Below are 22,076 nucleotides of genomic sequence, written 5' to 3' on the forward strand. Positions count from 1 at the left end.
AGCTAGTAATTTGAACCGAAGCATCCAACTCCAGAGACCCAAGTGCTTAACAATTAGGGCAGTGGCTCTCCAACTTTGCTACACGGTAAAATCACCTGGGGACTCTTGTAAAGGTTTCTGATGCCCATGTGGCATCCCAGACCAAAACAGTCAGAATATCTGGAGGTGAAAGCCAGACTTCAATATGTTTTTTAAAGATGCCCAAGTGATTCCAGCGTGCAGCAAAGTTTGGGAACCGCATGTAATTTGATAATTCTGCATCTCAAAAAGCATCTCTGTTTCTCCAGCTTAAGTGTGCAGGAGAATTGTCTGGGAGCTTGTTAAACATGCAAGTTCCACCCGCAGAGATCTTTAGGGTCACTGACCACTACACCTTGTGAAAGACTGTTAGGAGGGGGACGTAACTTTCACTGCAGGGATTCTGAGTCATCTGAAACATTTAAAATGTATGCATCTTATGCAAACTACTCTTTGGAATTTTACTAAATATACAATATTTACAGGTGTAGCATCTCTAACCTCTGGGTCGTTTTTACATATGCTATTCGTCTGCCTAGACCGTCCTCTGAACTTTCTGGCCACCCCACCCAAACGCACACACTTCTGCTCTCTCCTATATACATATACACACCCCTTTCTTTCTTTCTTTCTTTCTTTTTTTTTTTAGACAGTCTTTCTGTGTTGCCCAGGCTAGAATGCAGTGGCATGATCTTGGCTCACTGCAGCCTCCGCCTCCTGAGCTCAAGCAATCCTCCCACCTCAGCCTCCCAAGTAGCTGGAACTACCACGCCAGGCTAATTTTTAAATTTTTTTTTGTAGAGATGGGGTTTCTCCATGTTGCCCAGGCTGGTGTCAAACTCCTGGACTGAAGCAGTCCACCCACTACGGCCTGACATAGTGGTGGAGTTACAGATGTGAGCCACTGTGCCAGGCCTACATACCCTTTTCTTCCTGTCTCTGGCTACATTAGCTTTAAGCATTCCCTTCAAGATACCTCTGTCCCTGACCCCCACCCACCTTGAGTCCTTCCAATTTGCTCTTTAGGAACATCGTAGTGAAACTTACCAGTTATTTTTCTGAGTTGTAGTTCTGTCCCTACTTCTATATTATGAGAAGCTTTAGGGCAGGGACCATGTTTTCTTCATCTCTGTATTCCTTCCAGTGCTTTGACGTACAGACTCACAAAGCTTTTACTCAGTGGAATGTTTGGGTCCTTTTATGTCATAGATCATGTTGCAAACAGATTCTTCTCTATTTCCATTTTTGTAAAAGATGTTTGATAGTTCCTAGCTTATAGAGTTTTGTTCTTTTTGCTTAGGAATGAATATTCAGTAATTTGTCCAGCAGTTGAACACACACATTGAGTTCTTACCAATTGCAAGGCACTCTGTAACTAACCATGTGCAATCAACATTACTTGATTTTTAATGTCTGATTCTATCACAATCAGATGCAATCAAGTCTGTAGGGAAAGTCTTTTTATTACTATTAGACCTTTGCATGTGTTCCCTACTTCATTGTCCAAAAAAGTGTTTGTCATCCACTAAATGCCACTGCCTTGTTGGTATTTGGTAAATACAAGTAGATGAGATTGCCATTGGTATTGGTTGGTCCTGTTCACCAGGAGAGATGACATAAGTACTTAATGAAGAGTAAAATAATGATGTCACAGGAATTGACAAATTTAGCACATATTTATTGCAGAATGACTGAACTGCCATTGCCCATTTGCTATATTTACAAGTTTTAAAGGAAGGCAGGCTGATAATTCAGATTGGATTTGTTCTTGGTTGGTCTTAAAACCATGTAAGGGTTTGCAAAAGTTAGTGAATATGTGTGTGAAGGTCATTATGAAGAGGTTTTTGGACAATAAAGATTTTTTTTTTTAATAGCAGTTAAACATGACAAAGTATGTAGACTGAATTAAAAACACATTTCATAAAATATTCTTTTTTCTTTTTTTTTTTTTTTTTGAGATGCAGTCTCGCTCTGTCCCCCCAGGCTGGAGTGCAGTGGCACAATCTCGGCTCACTACAACCTCCGCCTCCTGGGTTCAAGTGATTCTCCTGCCTCAGCCTCCTGAGTAGCTGGGTCTATAGGGGCCCACCACCACACCTGGCTAATTTTTTTGTATTTTTAGTTGAGAGAGGGTTTTGCCATGTTGGCCAGGTTCGTGTCGAACTCCTGACCTTAAGTGATCCGCCTGCCGAGGCCTCCCAAAGTGTTGGGATTACAGGCATGAGCCACTGTCTCCGGCCCATAAAATATTCTTTATAAGAATTGTTATAGAGAAATTTTCTTGGTTCCGTTTTGTATTATGTGCTCAGTTTTTAGGCTTAGCACTAATAGAAACTGATGGGACAATTTATGTTAAATTCAGATACTCAAGAAACTTGTCCTTGTGTCTCTGATCAGATATGGACACAGTATCCAGTTCTTGCTTTAGCACATGGAAGAAACTCAATCTTTAAGGCTGAAGGTTTAAGTCTGTAGTTGTGCCCCAAAGTAAAGGTAAAAAATTCCACGTGCTTAGAGAACAAAAGTGACTCTAATCATGATAGTTTGGGACCTAGAAATGGATTCTGTTTAATACAAGGTACTCATCAGTGTTAGCAGATGTGTTTCCTGACGTGTGCAAAGACTTTTTGGGCAGAATACTTGATTTTCTTTGGTGCGAGATGATTTAAGTTTTAAAATTAAGGCACATGGAGTTTCATTTTATTATAGATGGGGAAAGTAACTTGGCCAAGGCTACATGGTTAGCTTCTAGCCCTCCAGGGCTAGAAAGCAGGCCTCCTTCCTCTGGACAGTGTCCCCTTTCACCCCAGACCCCTGCCCCATGAGAAAGGTTGTCTTGTGTATTGTTGTGTTGTGTTTGCATGTCTGTGTGTGTGCATGGGATAGGGAAGGGGAGAGAGTGATCTGTTGTGTTGGAGAAACTCAGTTAGATATCTAGAGGCCCCTCGACTTTCTATGGGATTACTTCCCAATAAATCTATCAAAGTTGAGAAGATCGTAAGCCAAAAATGCATTTAATATACCTACTGAACAGAATAGCTTAGCCTCATCTACCTTAAACATGCTCAGAACATTTACATTAGCCTACAGTTGGGCAAAATTATCTAGCACAAAGCCTATTTTATAATAAAGTGTTGAACATTTCATGTAATTGAATACTGTACTGAAAGTGAAAAACAAAATGGTTATGTGGATAATTCAAAGTACAGTTTTTACTGAATGCATATTGCTTTCACACCCTGGTCAGTTGAAAATCATAAGTTGAGGATAGTCTGTATAGTGAGTACTTAGTGTGTGAAATGCACTTAGCTATATACACTGGGAATACAAAGATAAATAAGACATGGCCTCTGTCCTCTAGGAGTCTAATCAAAGTTATAATAAAAATAATAGTGTAGTATCTGAAGCAGCTCTGTCAAATAGAATTTTCTGCAATCATGGAACTAAATCTTATCTGCTCTAATATGGTAGCCACTGGCCACATGTGACTCGTAAGCACTTAAAAAACTAAGGAAGTGGTGTTTGATTCAAATAGTTTAAACTTGAAACTATTAAAATTAAACGTTTTTAAAATTTAAATAGTTACATGAGATAGCTGCTGTATTGGACAGAGAAGATCTGAGACATAAACAATGAGTACTGTGGTGGTGCTGGTAGGGGGCAGACAGGGTATTCAAATATTCTTTGGGTAGATTACCAAAAACTACCATTTTCCATGTTTTAGGAGAGATGCAGGCAGAACCTGTCTTTCTTTCCTGTAATTCAGGTGTTTAATAGGATCTCTAATAGCATCTGGTACATAGGCGAATACATTCCTTTTTTGCCAGCTTTATTGATGTTTGCCTTATGGGGTCAATCGGACTACAACAGAAATATGAAGTATAGTCCCTTTGCCTTTATTAGTCATGAGGTTAATATGGATGAATTTGGTGCACCTTAAAATCCAGCACAGTTTATTTATTTGCTCAGTGTTTTAGCACCCTGTATCCTCTTTTTCTCAAGCGAAATGGGCATGTCTTATAATGTATACCTTCCAATGGTACATTTCGAAGTATGTCAACTTAGGTTGCTTTATTTGATCCTTCTCCCAGGTCACTCTAGATAGGCACTGCAGGTATTCTCCCTGTTTTACAGATAAGGAAACTATGACAAAGAAATGCCAGGTGGCCGGGTGCGGTGGCTGACATGTAATCCCAACACTTTGGGAGGCCGAGGTGGGAGGATTGCTTGAGCTCAGGAGTTTGAGACCAGCCTGGGCAGCATAATGAGACTTTGTCTCTATAAAAATTTTTTAAAAAATTAGTGGAGCGTGGTGACACAATCCTGTGGTCTCAGTTACTTGGGAGGCTGAGTGGGAGGATTACTTAAGCCTGGGAGGCAGAGGCTGCTGTGAGCCGAGGTCGTGCCACTGCACTCCAGTCTGGGCAACAGAGTGAGACCTTGTCTCAAAAAGAGAAATGCCAGTTGACTTGTCCAAGGTCATATGGTGAGGTATGGAATCAGAACAAAGGGAAGCAGCATTGGACTTTGAGGCAAGAGGTGGAGTTTCTTGTCCCAGATCTGCTGTTGCTCGATGTGATCCTGAGCAAGTCATAGCTTTGCTTTGTTTCCTTACCTAGTGGTTAGTGACATAAGTCTTAGCTAACCTTCTAGGGTTGTTATTGGAATAAAATGAAGTAACATGTGAAAGCTCTTTGAAAATGATCAATTATGCAAAGGTACATTGTGCTCAAGCAGGATCTAAAGTAGTTTTTCTTTTTTTTTTGAGATGGAGTCTCGTTCTGTCACCCAGGCTAGAGTGCAATGGCGTGATCCCAGCTCACTGCAACCTTCGCCTCCCGGGTTCAAGCAATTCTCCCGCTTTAGCCTCCTGAGTAGCTGGGATTACAGGCAGCCGCCACTGTACCCGGCTAATTTTTGTATTATTATCATTATTTTATTTTATTTTTTGAGACAGAGTTTCACTCTTGTTGCCCAGGCTGAAGTGCAATGATGCCACCTCGGCTCACCGCAACCTCTGCCTCCCGGATTCAAGTGATTCTCCTCCCTCAGGCTCCTGAGTAGCTGGGATTACAGACACATGCCACCATGCCCGGCTAATTTTGTATTTTTAGTAGAGACGGGGTTTCTCCATGTTGGTCAGGCTAGTCTTGAACTCCTGACCTCAGGTGATCCGCCTGCCTCGGCCTCCAAAAGTCCTGGATTACAGGCATAAGCCACCACACCCGGCCAATTTTTGTATTTTTAGTAGAGATGAGGCTTCGCATGTTGGCCAGGGTGGTCTCAAACTCCTGACCTCAAGTGATCCACCTGCCTCGGCCTCCCAAAGTGCTGGGGTTACAGGCGTGAGCCACCACGCCCAGCCTCGAATAGTTTGTTTTGTTGTATTATGCTGCTGTCATAACTCATCAGTTACCATATTGAATACTACTGTACCATGGTGTCACCTTTGATTTCTCTTGTCTTCCTCACTATGAAACTTTCTTTTGGGCAGCCATCGTGTCTTGTTTATAGTTGCATCCCTAAATCCTAGGACAAATTTGACATGTAGCTGGTGTTTAATGTTTGTTTAATGAAATAACTGATGTCTGGATGTACTTTACAAAGTTTTAAAGAATTGTTCTTTGTAATGAGACTTGAAGCTCCTTGAGAACAGGGATCTTGTTTATTTTCTGTGCTGGTTGCATAGAAGGCATGTAATAAATATTGGTTGAATCAACTGATGTAATTAATGTCAGGCTGTGGTCTTAGAGTGTCCACCATTGTATTGATTATTTTAGTAATTTGTCATTTAGACCAAACTTGCATGTTATTTTGCGGTGGTGCTTACAAGCCATAAGTTGTTACCCAGCACACACAACCTTCAGAGAGAATACCTAGAAAATGAGTACATATAGAGTTGGGAAGGAAATTAAGGGATCTGCAGGCGAGCACTGTTGACTTCTTTCCCTTCTTCTCATCATATTTACTTCTGGAGCATTGAAGGTAGAGATTTCTCTGCTAGCAGCTCAGGTTGATAGCAGACAGCCAACTGGGGAGGAGACTCAGGATCCCTAATATAGCAGTTAAAGTTCTTAATCATCTGACTTCAGTTATATTATATCTCACTACAGTGCCTGACACTTCCCCGTTATCCCCCTGACCGCCCTCAACCTTAGCCTATATGGTAGCCACATTAGAGTTTGCCCTTCTACTATCCCTTCACTGTATCTCGTACACATCCATCAAATTGCTTTAATGGAAATTTAGTTTCTGATGTGTCATGCCTGTGATAATGTTAAACTTTCTTCTTTTTTTTTTTTTAAGACAGGGTCTTGCTCTATTGCTCAGGCTGGAGTGCAGTAGTGCGATCTCAGCTCACTGCAACCTCTACCTCCTGGGTTCAGACAATTCTTATGCCTCAGGCTCCTGAGTAGCTGGGATTACAGGCGTGTGCCACCATGCCCGGCTAAGATAAGGTTAAACTTTTGCTCATTTTCTGCTTCCAATTTTACTGAATTAATTATGAATATTCAATCCTAGCATTCAGAGTCCTTCAAAATTGGTCACTGCTTACCTTTGAAACCTTACCACCTTCTACATTTAGCTTTCTTTCCTTTCACTCTGGGTTTTCAGTTTCTGGTGCCTTTTTTTTTTGCCACCTGAAGCAAGTGTCCTTTCTTTTACGTATTTTCTTTTCTTTTTTTTTTTTTTTTTTTTGAGACGGAGTCTGGCTGTTACCCAGGCTGTAGTGCAGTGGCACAGTCTCGGCTCACTGTAACCCCCGCCTCTCGGATCCAAGTGATTCTCCTGCCTCAGCCTCCTGAGTAGCTGGGATTACAGGCGCACACCACCACACCTTGCTAGTTTTTGTATTTTTAGTAGAGATAGGGTTTCACCATGTTGGTCAGCTTGGTCTTGAACTCCTGACCCGCCTCGGCCTCCCAAAGTGTTGGGATTACCGGCGTGAGCCAATGTGCCTGGCTCTTTTATGTATTTTATTTTCTCTTTTATCTGCCCCCCTCCTTTTTTTTTTTTTTTCTTTTTGAGACGGAGTCTTGCTCTATCGCCCAGGCTGGAGTGCGGTGGTGCAATCTCGGCTCACTGCAAGCTCTGCCTCCCAGGTTCACACCGTTCTCCTGCCTCAGCCTCCCTAATAGATGGGACTACAGGCACGTGCCACCACGCCCGGCTAATTTATTTTGTGTGTTCTCAGTAGAGACAGGGTTTCACCGTGTTAGCCATGATGGTCTCAATCTCCTGACCTTGTGATCCACCCTCTTTGGCCTCCCAAAGTGCTGGGATTACTGGAGTGAGCCACTGAGCCCAGCGTTATCTACCCCTTTTTACCCTCAGTCTTATCACCTCAATTATACCCTTCCTTCAATGCACAGTTCATATGCTCTGTATCTGTAGTCTTCCCTGATCTTACCCTGTTGTTTTCCAGCTCAGCCTATCTTTCAATCAAAAGTAGTCTTTTTCCTTTGAACTTCCATGATATCTTGCCTATAGTTTTTAAAAATATCACATTCAACATTTTCATGTTCTAACTTAAACGTAGTTATTTATGGTATGTATTAGTCTGTTTTTACACTGCTGGTAAAGACATACCCGAGACTGAACAATTTACAAAGGAAAGAGGTTTAATGGAGAAATCCTAGTTCCATGTGGCTGGGGAAGCCTCACAATCATGGCGGAAGGCAAGGAAGAGCGAGTTACATCTTATGTGGATGACAGCAGGCAAAGAGAGAACTTGTGCAGGCAAACTCTGGTTTTTAAAAAGCCATCAGATCTCGTGAGATTCATTCACTGTCATGAGAACAGCACAGTAAAGACCTGCCCCCATAATTCAGTCACCTCCCACAGGGTTCCTCCCATGACAGATGGAAATTGTGGGAGTTACAATTCAAGATGAGATTTGAGTGGGGACACAGAGCTAAACCATATCAATGTATAAATGTTAATCTCCTTACTTAAGCCATAAACTCATTGAAAACGGGAACCAAGTCCTATTAATCTTTCTTCTTCATGGTTTTAACACTGCATTGGACAAAATAGATGGTTAATAGCTGTTTATTGAATAAGTCTACTTGGTGGTCCCTGCCAGTGTCTCTGAATGTTCACATGTATAGTCAGGATGCTGACATATACTTACCAATTCTATGACATGAAGATGTAATAAAAACATATTACATTAAATTGTACCAACATTTCTACCACTAAGTTAAAACTACAGTTGACTTTTGAACATCATAGGGGTTAGGAGCACTGACTCTGTGCAGTCAAAAATTTTCATGTAACTTTTGACTCTCCCAAAACTACTAATCGTCTTCTGTTGACCAGGAGTCTGGCCAATAACATAAACCGTCAAATAATACATATTTTGTATATATATGCCATATTTTTAAAGTAAGAGAAAATAAAATGTTACTAAGAATTATAAGGAAGAGAAAATATATTTACTATTCATTACATGGTAGTGGATCATAAAGGTCTTCATCTTCATCATCTGCATGTTGAATAGGCTGAGGAGGAAGCAGAGGAATTAGTTTTGCTGTCTCAGGGATGGCAGAAATGGAAGAAAATCCATATGTAAGTGGACCTGAGCAGTTGAAACCCATGTTGTTCAAGGGTCAGCTGTACTTGCATTTCTCTACCATCCTTCTAATCTTTAGTCACAGCTGTATGTTTACTTTTATTATTATCATTATTATTATTTTTTGAGACGGAGTCTTGCTCTGTCGCCTAGGCTGGAGTGCAGTGGCACCATTTCGGCTCACTGCAACCTCAGCCTCCCAGGTTCAAGACATTCTACTGCCTCAGCTTCTCAAGTAGCTGGGATTACAGGCACACACCACCACGCCTAGCTAATTTTTGTATTTTTAGTAGAGACAGGGTTTCACCATGTTGGTCAGGCCGGTCTCGAACTCCTGACCTCAGGTGATCCATCCACCTTGGCCTCCCAAAGTCCTGGGATTACAAGCGTGAGCCACCACATCTGGCCTTTGTGTTTATCTAGTTGTAATTACAATATATATGTTTTTCTTCCTCTATTTGATATTTGTTGATTGTTTACATGGACAAGGGCATGTTTCAAACAGATTACATATGTGATTCTTTAATCACCACACAACAAAATGTGTAGGCTCCTAATCTATTTGCTTTTTTTTTTTTGAGACAGAGTCTCGCTGTATAGCCCAGGCTGGAGTGAAGTGGCACAGTCATGACTCACTGCAGCCCCAACACCAGTACCCAAGTGATCCTTCTAACTCAGCCTTCAGGGTAGCTGGGACAACAGATATGTACACAACAGGTGTGTACCACCATGCCTGGATAACTTTTTTGTGTTTTTTGTGGAGATAGGTTTTCTCCATGTTGCCTAGGCTGGTCTCAAACTCTTAGACTCAAGCAATCTGCCCACCTCCGCCTCCCATGGTGCTAGAATTATAGACATGAGCCACCATACCTTATTCTACTGTTATCCCCATTTTACAGACGAGGATGTTCCAACACAGAAGTAGAGTAACTTTTGCAACATTACCCAGCTTGCAGGTAGAGCTGGGATTTGAATCTATGAAGCTTAGTTCCAGAGCACTGGCTCTTAACCACTCTCATGTATGTTTTTATGCTTCTATGTAATCTCAGTGTTTAATGGCTACATAATAGTATATAGAATTAATATGCCCTAATTATGAAATTTTCCCATTATTGATGGAAGTTAAATTACACCCTCTTCCCCATCTTATATGTAATACTACAGTGAGCATCTTGTACGTTTTTTAAAATTGAGCTGTTTCGTAAGGATAAACTTAAGTCAGATTACCGTGTCAAGGCATTCTGTGTCTTCCGCTTTGTACTGGCAAAACATTCATGCTATCCTTGGGTGAATGTTTAGGAAAATGACATATCAGCCTGAGCTGCCTTACAAGCGTGCCAACTTATTAACAGGATGGAACTACAAACAGCCCCATGGCAAGTGGACTAAGACATGGCAAGTGTGATCAAGACTCGTGAGGGTTCTGCCATGGTGCTATCCTGAGAGGTTGATGCAGTTATGAACATTCTTGCCTAGGAGGGCCTAGGTGGTGTGGCAGTTCTGGCTCCTGAAAGTAATGTTCTCCAAGATCTCTGAGGTTTGTTGCTTTGGATAACCTGAGCCACAACAGCAGGAGGAGGTTTTTATTTGTGTGCGTTTAAGGTAGGCTGGGTGGGCACAGTGGCTCATGCCTGTAATCCCAGCACTTTGGGAGGCCGAGGCGGGTGGATCACAAGGTCAGGAATTTGAGACCAGCCTGGCCAATATGGTGAAACCCTGTCTCACCAATACTAAAAATATTGAAATTAGCCAGGTGTGGTGGTAGGTGCCTGTAGTCCCAGCTACTTGGGAGTCTGAGGCAGGAGAATTGCTTGAATCCAGGAGGCGGAGGTGGCAGTGTGCCAAGATGGCGCTACTGCACTCCAGCCTGGGTTACAGAGCGAGACTCCGTCTAAAAAAAAAAGAAAAGGTTAAAAAAAAGGGTAGGCTGGCCACTGACGATACTGGGCCTAATGGAACTCCCTCTACCAAATCTATCACTGCACTTTGCCTTCATCCTTTTTTTCTCTAACAGCAACCACCATGAAATAAAGTGAAGTTGTAGGACCTCCATAGTTGGGTTATAAGCCCAGCCCCTGCAGCAAAAGTGGGTTGGGGTGACTTCTGGGGTACCAACAGCTTATACACAGAGTATACACTTCACTATCCTCTTTCCACAATGATTTTGGTAATTCAGTTACCAAAACTAGTGTATGCCTTTATCTGTGATCAGAGGCATAAATTGGACCATAGATAAGTTCTTTTTTAGCCCACTTTTTTTTTTTTAAATTTATCTTTTATCTTGAGTTTAGTTGATAACATTTAAAGAGTAGGAGACTTTGGCCGGGCGTGGTGGCTCACGCCTGTAATCCCAGCACTTTGGGAGGCCGAGGCAGGCGGATCATGAGGTCAGGAGATCGAGACCATCCTGGCTAACACGGTGAAACCCCGTCTCTACCAAGAATACAAAAAATTAGCCGGGTGTGGTGATGGGTGCCTGTAGTTCCAGCTACTCAGGAGGCTGAGGCAGGAGAATGGTGTGAACCTGGGAGGCGGAGCTTGCAGTGAGCCAAGATCACGCCACTGCACTCCAGCCTGGGCGACAGAGCGAGACTCCGTCTCAAAAAATAAAAAATAAAAAAGAGTAGGAGACTTTGTAGAAATGTCCATATTTTCTGTGTCTCTTCAAAAATTGGATTATCTGGCAAGTCTGGCTCTGCATTCCTTCCAGGTGACAGCTAGAACTGAGTAATAGCTGTAAACAGAGCTTGTATATTCTCCTTTGCCATAGCACTCACTCTACCCACTTCACTACTTAATATGTTACTTTCCTACATTGGTCGTTTTCAATCTTTTCAGATTTTATGTGGTAATTAACTACCTTTGTATCCTGAAATTAACAGATAATATATAACCTACTAGCCAAGCATGGTGGCTCACACCTATAATCTCAGGATTTTGAGAGGCCAAAATGGGCAGATTGCTTGAGTCCAGGAGTTTGAGACTAGCCTGGGCAACATGGTGAAACTCCCCAAAATACAAAAAATTAGCTGGGTATGAGGAGGGAGGATCACTTGAGCCTGGAATGTCGAGGTTACAGTGAGCCATGATTGTGCCAGTGGATTCTAGCCTGGGTGACAGGGTGAAACCCTGTCTCAAAAAAAAAAAAAAATTTATATATATATAAAGCTTACCAACACACAGATTTTTATAAAAAATCAATGAAACTTTCTAACTCTAATAAAGGAAAAACATAAATTACTGTCATAATTAAGATTTCAATAAAAATATGTACAACTATGCCTAGAGGGCACAATGAAGTAGGCAGGTACTTGTGTCTACTTATAAGTTGAGAAGTAAGACGGTAATATGACACTTTTTCTTTATGTTTGCCATCTTGAAATAAGGGCTAAATAAGTATATATGTAGTCCCTGCTATTGTGTTTCTGACACAAATGTGGATATTAGCAGTTCAAATACTACAAGTGGCTTGGCCATTGGTGATATGATTTTTCTTTTCTTTTCCTTTTTTTTTTTTTTTGAGACTGAGTTTCGCTCTTGTTGCCCAGGCTGGAGTGCAATGGCGTGATCTCGGCTCACAGCAACCTCCACCTCCCGCGTTCAAGTGATCCTCCTGCCTCAGCCTCCTGAGTAGCTGGGATTACAGGCGTGCACCACCACGCCTGGCTAATTTTGTATTTTGAGTAGAGATGAGGTTTTTCCATGTTGGTCAGGCTAGTCTTGAACTCCCTACCTTAGGTGATCTGCCCGCCTTGGCCTCCCAAAGTGCTGGGATTACAGGCGTGAGCCACTGTACCCGGCCTGGTGATGTGATTTTATAGGGTTGTGAACAGTTCTTGGTTCTAAAGATAAGGAAGCTTAGTCTTCCTCAATTTACGTGATTAATTGCATTATTGGAAAATTCAGTCTATTAAAATATCACAATATATTTTGTATTTATATGTAAATGAAGTTAATTTTTAGTCTTAGACAATGATTTTCTAGCAGATGTTCAAAAGTCATGTGAGATGTAGCATAATTGTTCATTGTGCAGGACTGTCTCATGCAGTACAGGATGTCTAGATTTCCTGACTCTGCCTGTAATACCAGGAGCCTGCCCCAATCGTTGTGCTAACCAAAAGTACACTTAATATTTCCACAGTGCCTCTAGGTAGCAGGTTTTTCTATTAAAAATCATTGCCCTAAGTTCTCAATTGGGTCCTTACCTCTTCATCAGAGTTGAGTTTTTTGTTTTTTCTTTTTTTGAGATGGAGTCTCTCTCATCATCAAGGCTGGAGTGCAGCGCGCGACCTCAGCTTACTGCAACCTCTGCCGCCCAGGTTTAAGCCTCTCCTGCCTCAGCCTCCTGAGTAGCCAGGAATTACAGGCGCCCACCACCATGCCCGGCTAATTTTTGTACTTTTAGTAGAGACAGGTTTCGCCATGTTGGCCGGGCCGGTCTTGAACTCCTGACCCCAGGTGATCTGCCCGCCTCGGTCTCCCAAAGTGCTGGGATTACAGGTGTGAGCCAGAGTTGAGTTTTATCACTTGTTTTGTTAGTTTAATAGGTACAAAATAATACTTTAGTTGCCTTTGTGTTTCTTCCATGTTTGTTTCTAATGTTTATGTTCTCTTCATTGTTTTACTTAATATATCTGTAATTATAATGCATTTTTTTGTCTTAATGTTTTTTGTCTGTCTGCATTTTGTTAAAGTTTAGCATCTTTTTTTCTGTTACATACATTTTGATGTTTTAGTTCAGCTTTTTCATTGTATCCTTTCTATATCTTTGTTTTTTTTTTTTGAGATGGAGTTTTGCTTTTGTGGCCCAGGCTGGAGTGCTATGGCGCCATCTCTGCTCACTGCAACCTACACCTCCCGGTTTCATGTGATTCTCCTGCCTCAGCCTCCCAAGTAGCTGGGGTTACAGGTGTGTGACACCATGCCCAGCTAATTTTTGTATTTTTAGTAGAGATGGGGTTTTACCATGATGTTGTCCAGGCTGTTCTCAAACTCCTGACCTTAGGTGATCCGCCCACCTGAGCCTCCCAGAGTGCTGGGATTACAAGTGTGAGCCACCACGCCTGGCCTATATCTTTCTATTTTACATGTTTCTTGAAAGCATTTTTTGTTTTCATTTAATCATCTAAACATTAATACATTTAGAGAATGAAAATTTCTTAATTTAAAAACTTAAAAAAGTTTGTCAGAAGGATTTAAGAGCTATTAAACCTATTTCAATTGGTCTTTCATAATGTATACTCCTCTCTTCAGAATTGGGAGGGTAGTGGCAATTTCTTAAAAATGCAAATTGTGAGGCCCCAGCTCAGACCTGCAGAATTGAGATTTCTCTGAATGGGACCTAGGAATCTGCATTTTCAGCTAGACCCTTTCCTCCCCCGATGAGTCTTAAGTGTACAGTAGAGTTTGAGAGCTAGTTTGTCCTTTTTTTTTTCCTTCTTAAAACCTGTTTTCTTCCAATAATGTGCTGTGATGGACCCTGAATATTAAATATTTATTTAATATTTGAAAACCATCCAACTTTTATTTTTACTAGTAATTAGCTTCAAACAAATGAACATTTTTCAATTTTTATTTGAATGTAACATACAAAATTTTGGACACACTTTAGTGGAATAGAGGGAATACCTTCTGATATCTTCCTTTTTCCCATTGGTGAACCTTGACACTTTCAAACACATGTTCAATGTGCACTGTGTGCCAGGCACTCAGAGGTTCAGGAGGTGAGGTCCCCACTCAAAAAAGGCTGACACTTTTGTGGTGAATGTATCTCTACACCACTAACAAATGAGCTAATGGGCAGCTTTATATGAACATTCGGTAATAGGCACTCAGCTGAGAGGAGTTGGTCTAAGGAGTCAAGAAAGGTTTTACCAAAGAGAGGACATTTGAGTTGGGCTTTGAAGGCTGAATACTTCATAAGGTGGATCAAGGCAGGGAATGGCAGTTCAGTCAGTGGGAGCAGCATAACCAGTGACCTAGGGTAAGAAAGAATTTGCTGGGCTTGTGCAATCAGTAGTTCTTTGTGGCCATTGTTTGGGATGTTTGTGGGAAAGTGGCAGTAGAAGACAAGGCTGGCAAGGTGGTATGTGCAGTTCCCATTAGAATTCTAGCAAGGCTTTATTGTTGATTTTTTGATTTGGATAAAATAATAAATTGTATACTGAAGAATAAATGTCTAGAAAAGACAGTAAAGTTTTGGAAAAAACATTCTATAAAACCACTGAACTTAAATCATTATGGGTTGGCATGGGAATAGACAAATAGTTGAATAGAACAGAAGTCTCATAGATTCTAGAATAAATGAAAATTTAATATATGACAGAATTAGTATTTCAGTTTAGTGCATAAAGGATGTATTTTTAAGAGGTGACGCTGACACAACTGACCGTGCATTTAGAAGAAAGTAAAATCGGACCTTTTGTACACCACTTACAGAAGTAAATTCCAGATGAATATACAAGTTAAGTGTGAAAAATTATGCAGTTATCTTGCAGGAAAATCTAGGAGACTACATATTCACGTTAGGGTTATGTTTTCAAATTTTTGGACTAAGACCTGTAAGAAATGTATTTTCTGCTCGGTGTGGTGGCTACGCCTGTGATCCCAACACTTTGGGAGGCTGAGGTGGGCGGATCACCTGAGGTCAGGAGTTCGAGACCAGCCTGACCAACATAGAGAAACCCCGCCTCTACTAAAAATACAAAATTAGCCGGGTGTGGTGGTGCATGCCTGTAATCCCAGCTACTCAGGACGCTGAGGCAGGAGAATCGCTTGAACCCGGGAGGCAAAGGTTGTGGTGAGCCAAGATCGCACCGTTGCACTCCAGCCTGTGTAACAAGAGCGAAACTTCGTCTCAAAAAACAAAAAGAAAAAAAGAACAAAAAATGCGTTTTCCATTGTGATCCAGAACATATGCATATATTACAAAGGAATCAAGTTTCACAGAAACATTGCTTACCTTTATTCTGTGTGATGCCTTTATCATATATCGTATACCATCTATTTAAAATAAATGTTATCCATAACATTTATTTCATGACTCACATTTATTTCATGTTTGAAAAACATTTATTTATTATCAAACATTTATTTCATGTTTGAAAAACATTGATAGTTTCGTGACCCACAGTTTGAAAAACATTGATAGAGGGGATGGGAGGGTAAAACCTTCTTTTTTTTTTTTTTTGAGACGGAGTCTCGCTCTGTCGCCCAGGCTGGAGTGCAGTGGCCAGATCTCAGCTCACTGCAAGCTCCGCCTCCCAGGTTTACGCCATTCTCCTGCCTCAGCCTCCCAAGTAGCTGGGACTACGGGCGCCCGCCACTTCGCCCGGCTAGTTTTTTGTATTTTTTAGTAGAGACGGGGTTTCACCGTGTTAGCCAGGATGGTCTCGATCTCCTGACCTCGTGATCTGCCCGTCTCGGCCTCCCAGGGGAGGGTAACACCTTCTAAGCCAGACTCAAGACCGGAAGCTGTAAAATAAATCTTTGGCTGGAACAATGAAATTTTATTTTATACCTATCAAGTTGGCAAATAAATAAATAATGCTGATTTCTAGCAGGGAGGGGGTGAAATGAGAGAATGGCTCTTATCTGTTCCTAATGTAAACGGGAATTGTTACAGGTTTTTTTGGGAAGCAGTCTGGTAAGACCTAATAATATTAAAAATACATGTACCCTTTTATCTAGCAGTTTAACTCGAGAACTTATTCCACAGAAGTAAAAAGGCTGCTGCTTCTTAAGGGTATGTTAACAAGTATGTTTATTGCATCATTATTTCCTGGTGACAAAAAAATGGGGAATGAAGTGAATGCATATCATTAGGAGACTGGTTGAGTAAATTAGGCCACACAGATGCCATGGAATATTATCTAGCCATTAAAACGAATCTGTTATTAGTTAGAAGGATGTTCATGAGGTACCTGTACAATCTCTAGCTATGCATGTATGTAAGTTATTTTAATATGATTGGGGCCGGGTGCAGTGGCCCACGCCTGAAATCCCAGCAGTTTGGGAGGCCAAGATGGGTGGATCACTTGAGGTCAGGAGCCTGTAACTAGCTTGGCCAACATGGTGAAACCCCATCTCTACTAAAATACAAAAATTGGCTGTGCGTGGTGACATGCTCCTGTAATCTCAGCTACTTGGAAGGCAGAGGCAGGAGAATCCCTTGCACCCGGGAGGCAGAGGTTGCAGTAAGCCAAGATCGTGCCACTGCACTCTAGTCTGGGTGACAGCGAGACTCTGTCTCAAAAAGAAAAAAAAAAACAAAAACAAATTAAAGTTTTGAGTGGCACAAAATACAGGAGGGAATGTTAAGATGTTAACAGGATTGTCTGTTCATGAAGTAAATTATTTGGACAGAGAATGACACCTAACAAAAAATGAAAAGGGTGCAAAACCACACTAAAACTAAAACCCCTGTAGTATAATATTCTTATGCATTTGTGTAAGAGACTATACAGTGTGTATATATTTATACTATATGTATATGTAGTATACACATAAGTATTTATGTGTATATATGTTAAATTTAAAAAGCAAGGAAAAAACGTGTGGGAATCAGTTGTCTTTTGATGGTGATGGCTCTCTATCAGAACTTTCCCTTTCCCCCCTTATATTGTTGAGAGTGCTTATTTCAGGGGGACACCAGGATATCCTTGGGGGAATTCCTTATACATCATGAGGCAACTGAGGCAATTTTAGTAGTCAGATGTATCTGTTCTTCCTTTGAATTGTGGGTGCCTTATTAGATGATGGCCCATTCCTCCTGCCTTCCCGTTTTCAGAGAAAGATCCAGAGGAGGAGGAAAAGGAGGGAGGAGATTACAGGATCCTTATAGGGTCACTGAAGGGTACCCGGGCCCAGAGTCCCTCAGACTCCAGAGGAAGCTGAGTAGATTGAATCGGATGAGAGGGAAAGTATATGGATTCCTGTGTATGGAAAGGAGAAAGAAAGGTAGTTTGGGACCACACTGTGAATGACTTTGACTCTCATACTAAAGAGTTTGATTTTCATTCTGTAGCTCTGTGATTCTCAAATGTCATATGCTTTTTTTGTTGTTGTTTGAGACGGAGTCTCGCTCTGTCACCCAGGCTGGAGAGCAGTGGCGCAATCTTGGCTCAATGCAATCTCCGCCTCCCGGGTTCACGCCATTCTCCTACCTCAGACTCCCAAGTAGTTGGGACTACAGGCGCCCGCCACCACACCCGGCTAATTTTTGTATTTTTGGTAGAGACAGGGTTTCACCATATTGGTCAGGCTGGTCTCAAACTCCTGACCTTGTGATCTGCCTGCCTTGGCCTCCCAAAGTGCTTGGATTACGGGCATGAGCCAGCGTGCCCTGCGATATGCTCTTCTTTTTTAAAAAATTCTTTAAAAGTTTTTCTTTATACTTAAATAGAGTTAGTCTTAGAAAAATGTCATAAGCTCTTGATGTTTGGTGAGCTGGGATAAGGTTTCTCAGGATAAAATTAAACAATGCTAATCTCTTCCCAGTTTGAGGAAAAGGTAACTTTTAGGGATAGAACTTTTTAAAGATTAATTATAACCTTGAGTTTGCTTAAACTGCTTGCTGGGCAGATTTCAGAACAAGTAGAAAGTGGAAGTTAACAGAAATGAATTGGAGAGGGCTAACCATCATTTATCCTCTTTATGAGTATGGGATTTATGGTTGTAATATTTACATTGCATTCATACAGATAAGTTTTCTGCAGCTGATGTCCCTCCTATGTGCAGTAGACTTAGATATCGTTTTATGGAGCGTGTACAGAATAGGCAGAAGTACCTGCGTTGGAGAGTGTTTAGAATAGGGAGAGACAGCACATATCATGGCTAAGAGCATATGCCCTGGAGCCCAACAGATGTGAGTTCAAAACCTAGCTCTGGCTGGGTGCGGTGGCCCACGCCTGTATTCCCAGCACTTTGGGAGGCCAAGGCCAGTGGATCACCTTAGGCCAGGAGTTCGAGACCAGCCTGGCCAACATGGTGAAACCCCTTCTCTACTAAAAATACAAAAATTAGCCGGGCGTGGTGGCATGCACCTGTAATCCCAGCTACTTGGGAGGCTGAGGCAGGAGAATTGCTTGAACCTGGAAGGCGGAGGTTGCAATGAGCTGAGATGGCCGCCACTGCATTCCAGTGTGCCTGGGCAACAGAGCAAGACTCCTTCTCAAAAAAAACAAAAACAAAAAAACCCAGCTCTACCATGTTATAACTTTAAAGCTTCAGGTAAGAAGCAAACCTCTCTATGCTCCAGTTTTTCATCTGTGAAATAGGGATAGTGTTACTGAATATTCATAGGGTTGTTTTAGTGATTATATGAGTAGTATGTATTAAATGCTTAATAAGTGGCAGCTCTTAATATGTTTCCTAAAGAACACTGTGACTTCCCAGTGTTCCAGTACTGGTAGTTTCAGCACCACTGTTTCAGAGAATGAAACAGTCTCAAAGAATTTTTAAGTGTAATTTGAGGACAGTGCTGAGAAATTGTAGGGATATATATTCAGCAGATAGTAGGTACTCTGAAACTGTTGACTGAAAACCTGGGTCTTAGTAAGTTCTCCGTTGTCTCCCCTTCCTACTTAGGACATTCCATTCTCCCATGTTTTTCTGTCCTGGAACCATGTGGAGGGTTCCCTCATGCTGTGAATGTCCCATATCTGATCATGTTATTCCCCTGCCCAATGGCCATCTTCTCCAGCTCTGCCCCAGGGCTTCCGAGGGCTCTTTTGGGGAGGTGCTCAGAGAGCTGCAGGTTCTGCCTTCCTACCTAATCTTACCCTGAGGTTCTGGGATATTCTCAAAACATTTAGATATATTTTTTCTGTCTTCAGAGGCAAGATGTTTGCAGCATTCTTTATCATGCCGAAAGTCTATACATCTGTTCTATTTATTTCTGTTAATTTCCAGTAGTATAATTTGACATGCATTTCTGTTTTGTCTTTTCAGGTGCCATTTGGATTGTACTTTAGTGGCACGATGTACTCTGAGTGGAGGTCACTGCATTTGGTGATTCAGAATGATCAAGGCCATACCAGTGTGCTGCACAGCTATCCAGAGAGTGTTGGACGAGAGGTGGCAAATGCTGTAGTCCGTCCTCTTGGGCAGGTGTTAGGTACCCCTTCAGTGGCTGGTAGTGAGAGTTTGTTAAAAACTGACAAAGAAGTAAGTGTTTCTAAATTTCATTCTCTTATATGAAAATGTACATTTGTTCTTGAAGAATTTGTTTAATGTTAACTTTTTTGTTCTTTTTTCTTTGAAAAGAGCTGTAGTAGAATAACGTCAGCTTTTTAATGGATTTCTGCCCAACGTAGTATGACTTCTCAATTTTGATCTTGTTTGAGTTGAGGGCTGGGACTCGGAGTTTGTGGAGGTTGTAAGGAATGAGTTGTACTGTTTTGCTGTTGGGACTTTTTACTAGTTATGGTGAATTCTCCACTTAAGCTAAAGGCCAAGACAGAGACTTGAATGTCAAACCCTTTCCCCAAAGCTCTAGGCTTAGTCTTCTGATTTCCATTTAGAGTGTGGTTGGAAGACCTCATGCCTACCTCTAGATGGCCCCTGACTGAAGACTCATGTCGAGTTTTCAGGCTATGCGTATGCTGTGCTTAAGCTCTCCCTTGTCCCCATACCTACCTACCCCTTTCTGACTTCCAGGTTTAAGAGTGCTGCAGAGAAGCCAAGCCCTTCTGGCCTAAGCCTAGGTGGTTGGAATTGGGGTTGTGTTTGGTGTTTTTTTTTTTTGACACAGAGTCTTGCTTTGTTACTCAGGCTAGTGTGCAGTGGCATGACCACAGCTCGCTGCAGCCTCGGTCTCTCTGGGCTCAAATGATTTTTCCATCCCAGTGAGTCCCAAGTAGCTGGAATTACAGACACATGCCACCACGCCAGGCTAATTAAAAAAAATTTTTTTATAGGGATGTTCTTACTATGTTGCCCAGGCTGGGTGTTTACTGTTTCTAAAGATAGGGGCTCTTGGAATGGCTTGCCCTGAAGCTGGCCCTTTGTTCTTGGGTTCAGCGGCGTAGGCTGAAGTTAAAAAGTTGCTATTGGGAAGTCGTGAAGGGGCCCTGAGAATGGAGTGGTAGAGGAGCTTGCTAGTATAAATTCTGGCTAAGACGCAGGATTAAAACTTTGTCCCTTGTCTTGAAGAAGCTCATGTAACCTTCAGGCTTCACGTTTAGCAAAACCTGTACCCTATGTCTCAGACCCTTTTTTTCTGTTTGGTTTTTGGTTTCCTGTGAAGGAGAGATTAGACTTAGATATAAGACTAAAACTTGTAGCTCTAGGGGCAGTTATCCTCCCTCAGCCATGGGTCTCTGAAGAGTGAAGGTCTTCAGTCTGAGGAACATTTTTCTCTCTTCAAAGGACCCTAGATTTATCCCTGAGGACTAGCACAGACCCTAGTGCTTCTCCTCCTGGTGTGTTTGTGATCACTTGTTGCCTTCTCCTGGGATGAGATGGTACATGAGTAGATGGAGGTGCTCTGGTGTAGCCCTTATTTTTCTCCTTTCTCACCCTTGAAAAGAGATGAGAATTCCTGTGTCCTCTAGAATTACACCTTTTTTTGTTTTGTTTTTTTGACACAGAGTCTTGCTCTGTCACCCAGGCGGGAGTGCAGTGGCATGACCTCGGCTCACTGCAAGCTCCACCTCCCGGGTTCACACCATTCTCCTGCCTCAGTCTCCCAAGTAGCTGAGACTACAGGCGCCCTGCTACCATGCCTGGCAATTTTTTGTATTTTTAGTAGAGACAGGGTTTCACCGTGTTACCAGGATGGTTTTGATCTCCTGACCTTGTTATCTGCCCACCTCAGCCTCCCAAAGTGCTGGGATTACAGGCGTGAGCCACCGAGCCCGGCCTATTTATTTATTTTTTGAGACAGAGTCTCACTCTTGTTGCCCAGGCTGGAGTGCAAAGGCGTGATCTTGGCTTACCGCAACCTCTGCCTCCCAGGTTCAAGCAGTTCTCCTGCCTCAGCCACCCGAGTAGTTGGGATTGCAGGCATGCGCCACCATGCCCGGCTAATTTTGTATTTTTTTTTTTAGTAGAGATGGGGGTTTCTCTGTGTTGACCAGACTGGTCTTGAACTCCCAACCTCAGGTGATCCGCCCACCTTGGCCTCCCAAAGTGCTGAGATTACAGGTGTGAGCCACTGCACCTGGCCAATTTTTGTATTTTTGGTAGGGACAGGGTTTTGACATGTTGGCCAGGCTGGTGTTGAACTCCTGACCTCAGGTGATCCACCCGCCTCGGCCTCCCAAAGTGCTGGGATTACAGGTGTGAGCCACTATGTCCGGCCTAGAATTATAAAATTAAACGATTGTGTGAAGATGCCACCAAAGATATCTTCTTGGTTTTTCATCTGATAATCAGGGACCTGCAATGTCTTTTAGAATCTCTTCTATTATGTGGCTAAATCTTGCTACACCCTGCTCCAAATTTGTCACAGCTTCACTGTGCTGTTATAGGCTTCTTTAAC

At 42.1% G+C, this 22,076-nt stretch overlaps 1 protein-coding gene across 17 annotated transcripts in view; it reads left to right on the forward strand.

Annotated features, from left to right (window-relative positions):
* RALGAPB (Ral GTPase activating protein non-catalytic subunit beta) overlaps positions 1-22,076 on the forward strand; it is a 109,991-nt gene that overhangs the window by 813 nt on the left and 87,102 nt on the right. For all 17 annotated transcript variants that reach the window (XR_012419365.1, XR_012419364.1, XR_012419367.1 and 14 more), the window contains exon 2: positions 19,544-19,759. Coding sequence is in view for 9 of the 17 variants with exons in the window: in XM_005568983.5 (XP_005569040.1) it covers positions 19,574-19,759 (186 nt within the window). In the remaining 8 variants the exon portion in view is untranslated. The remainder of the gene's footprint in view (positions 1-19,543; positions 19,760-22,076) is intronic.

Source organism: Macaca fascicularis, chromosome 10, assembly GCF_037993035.2.
Source record: "Macaca fascicularis isolate 582-1 chromosome 10, T2T-MFA8v1.1".
NCBI classification, from domain to species: Eukaryota; Metazoa; Chordata; class Mammalia; order Primates; family Cercopithecidae; genus Macaca; species Macaca fascicularis.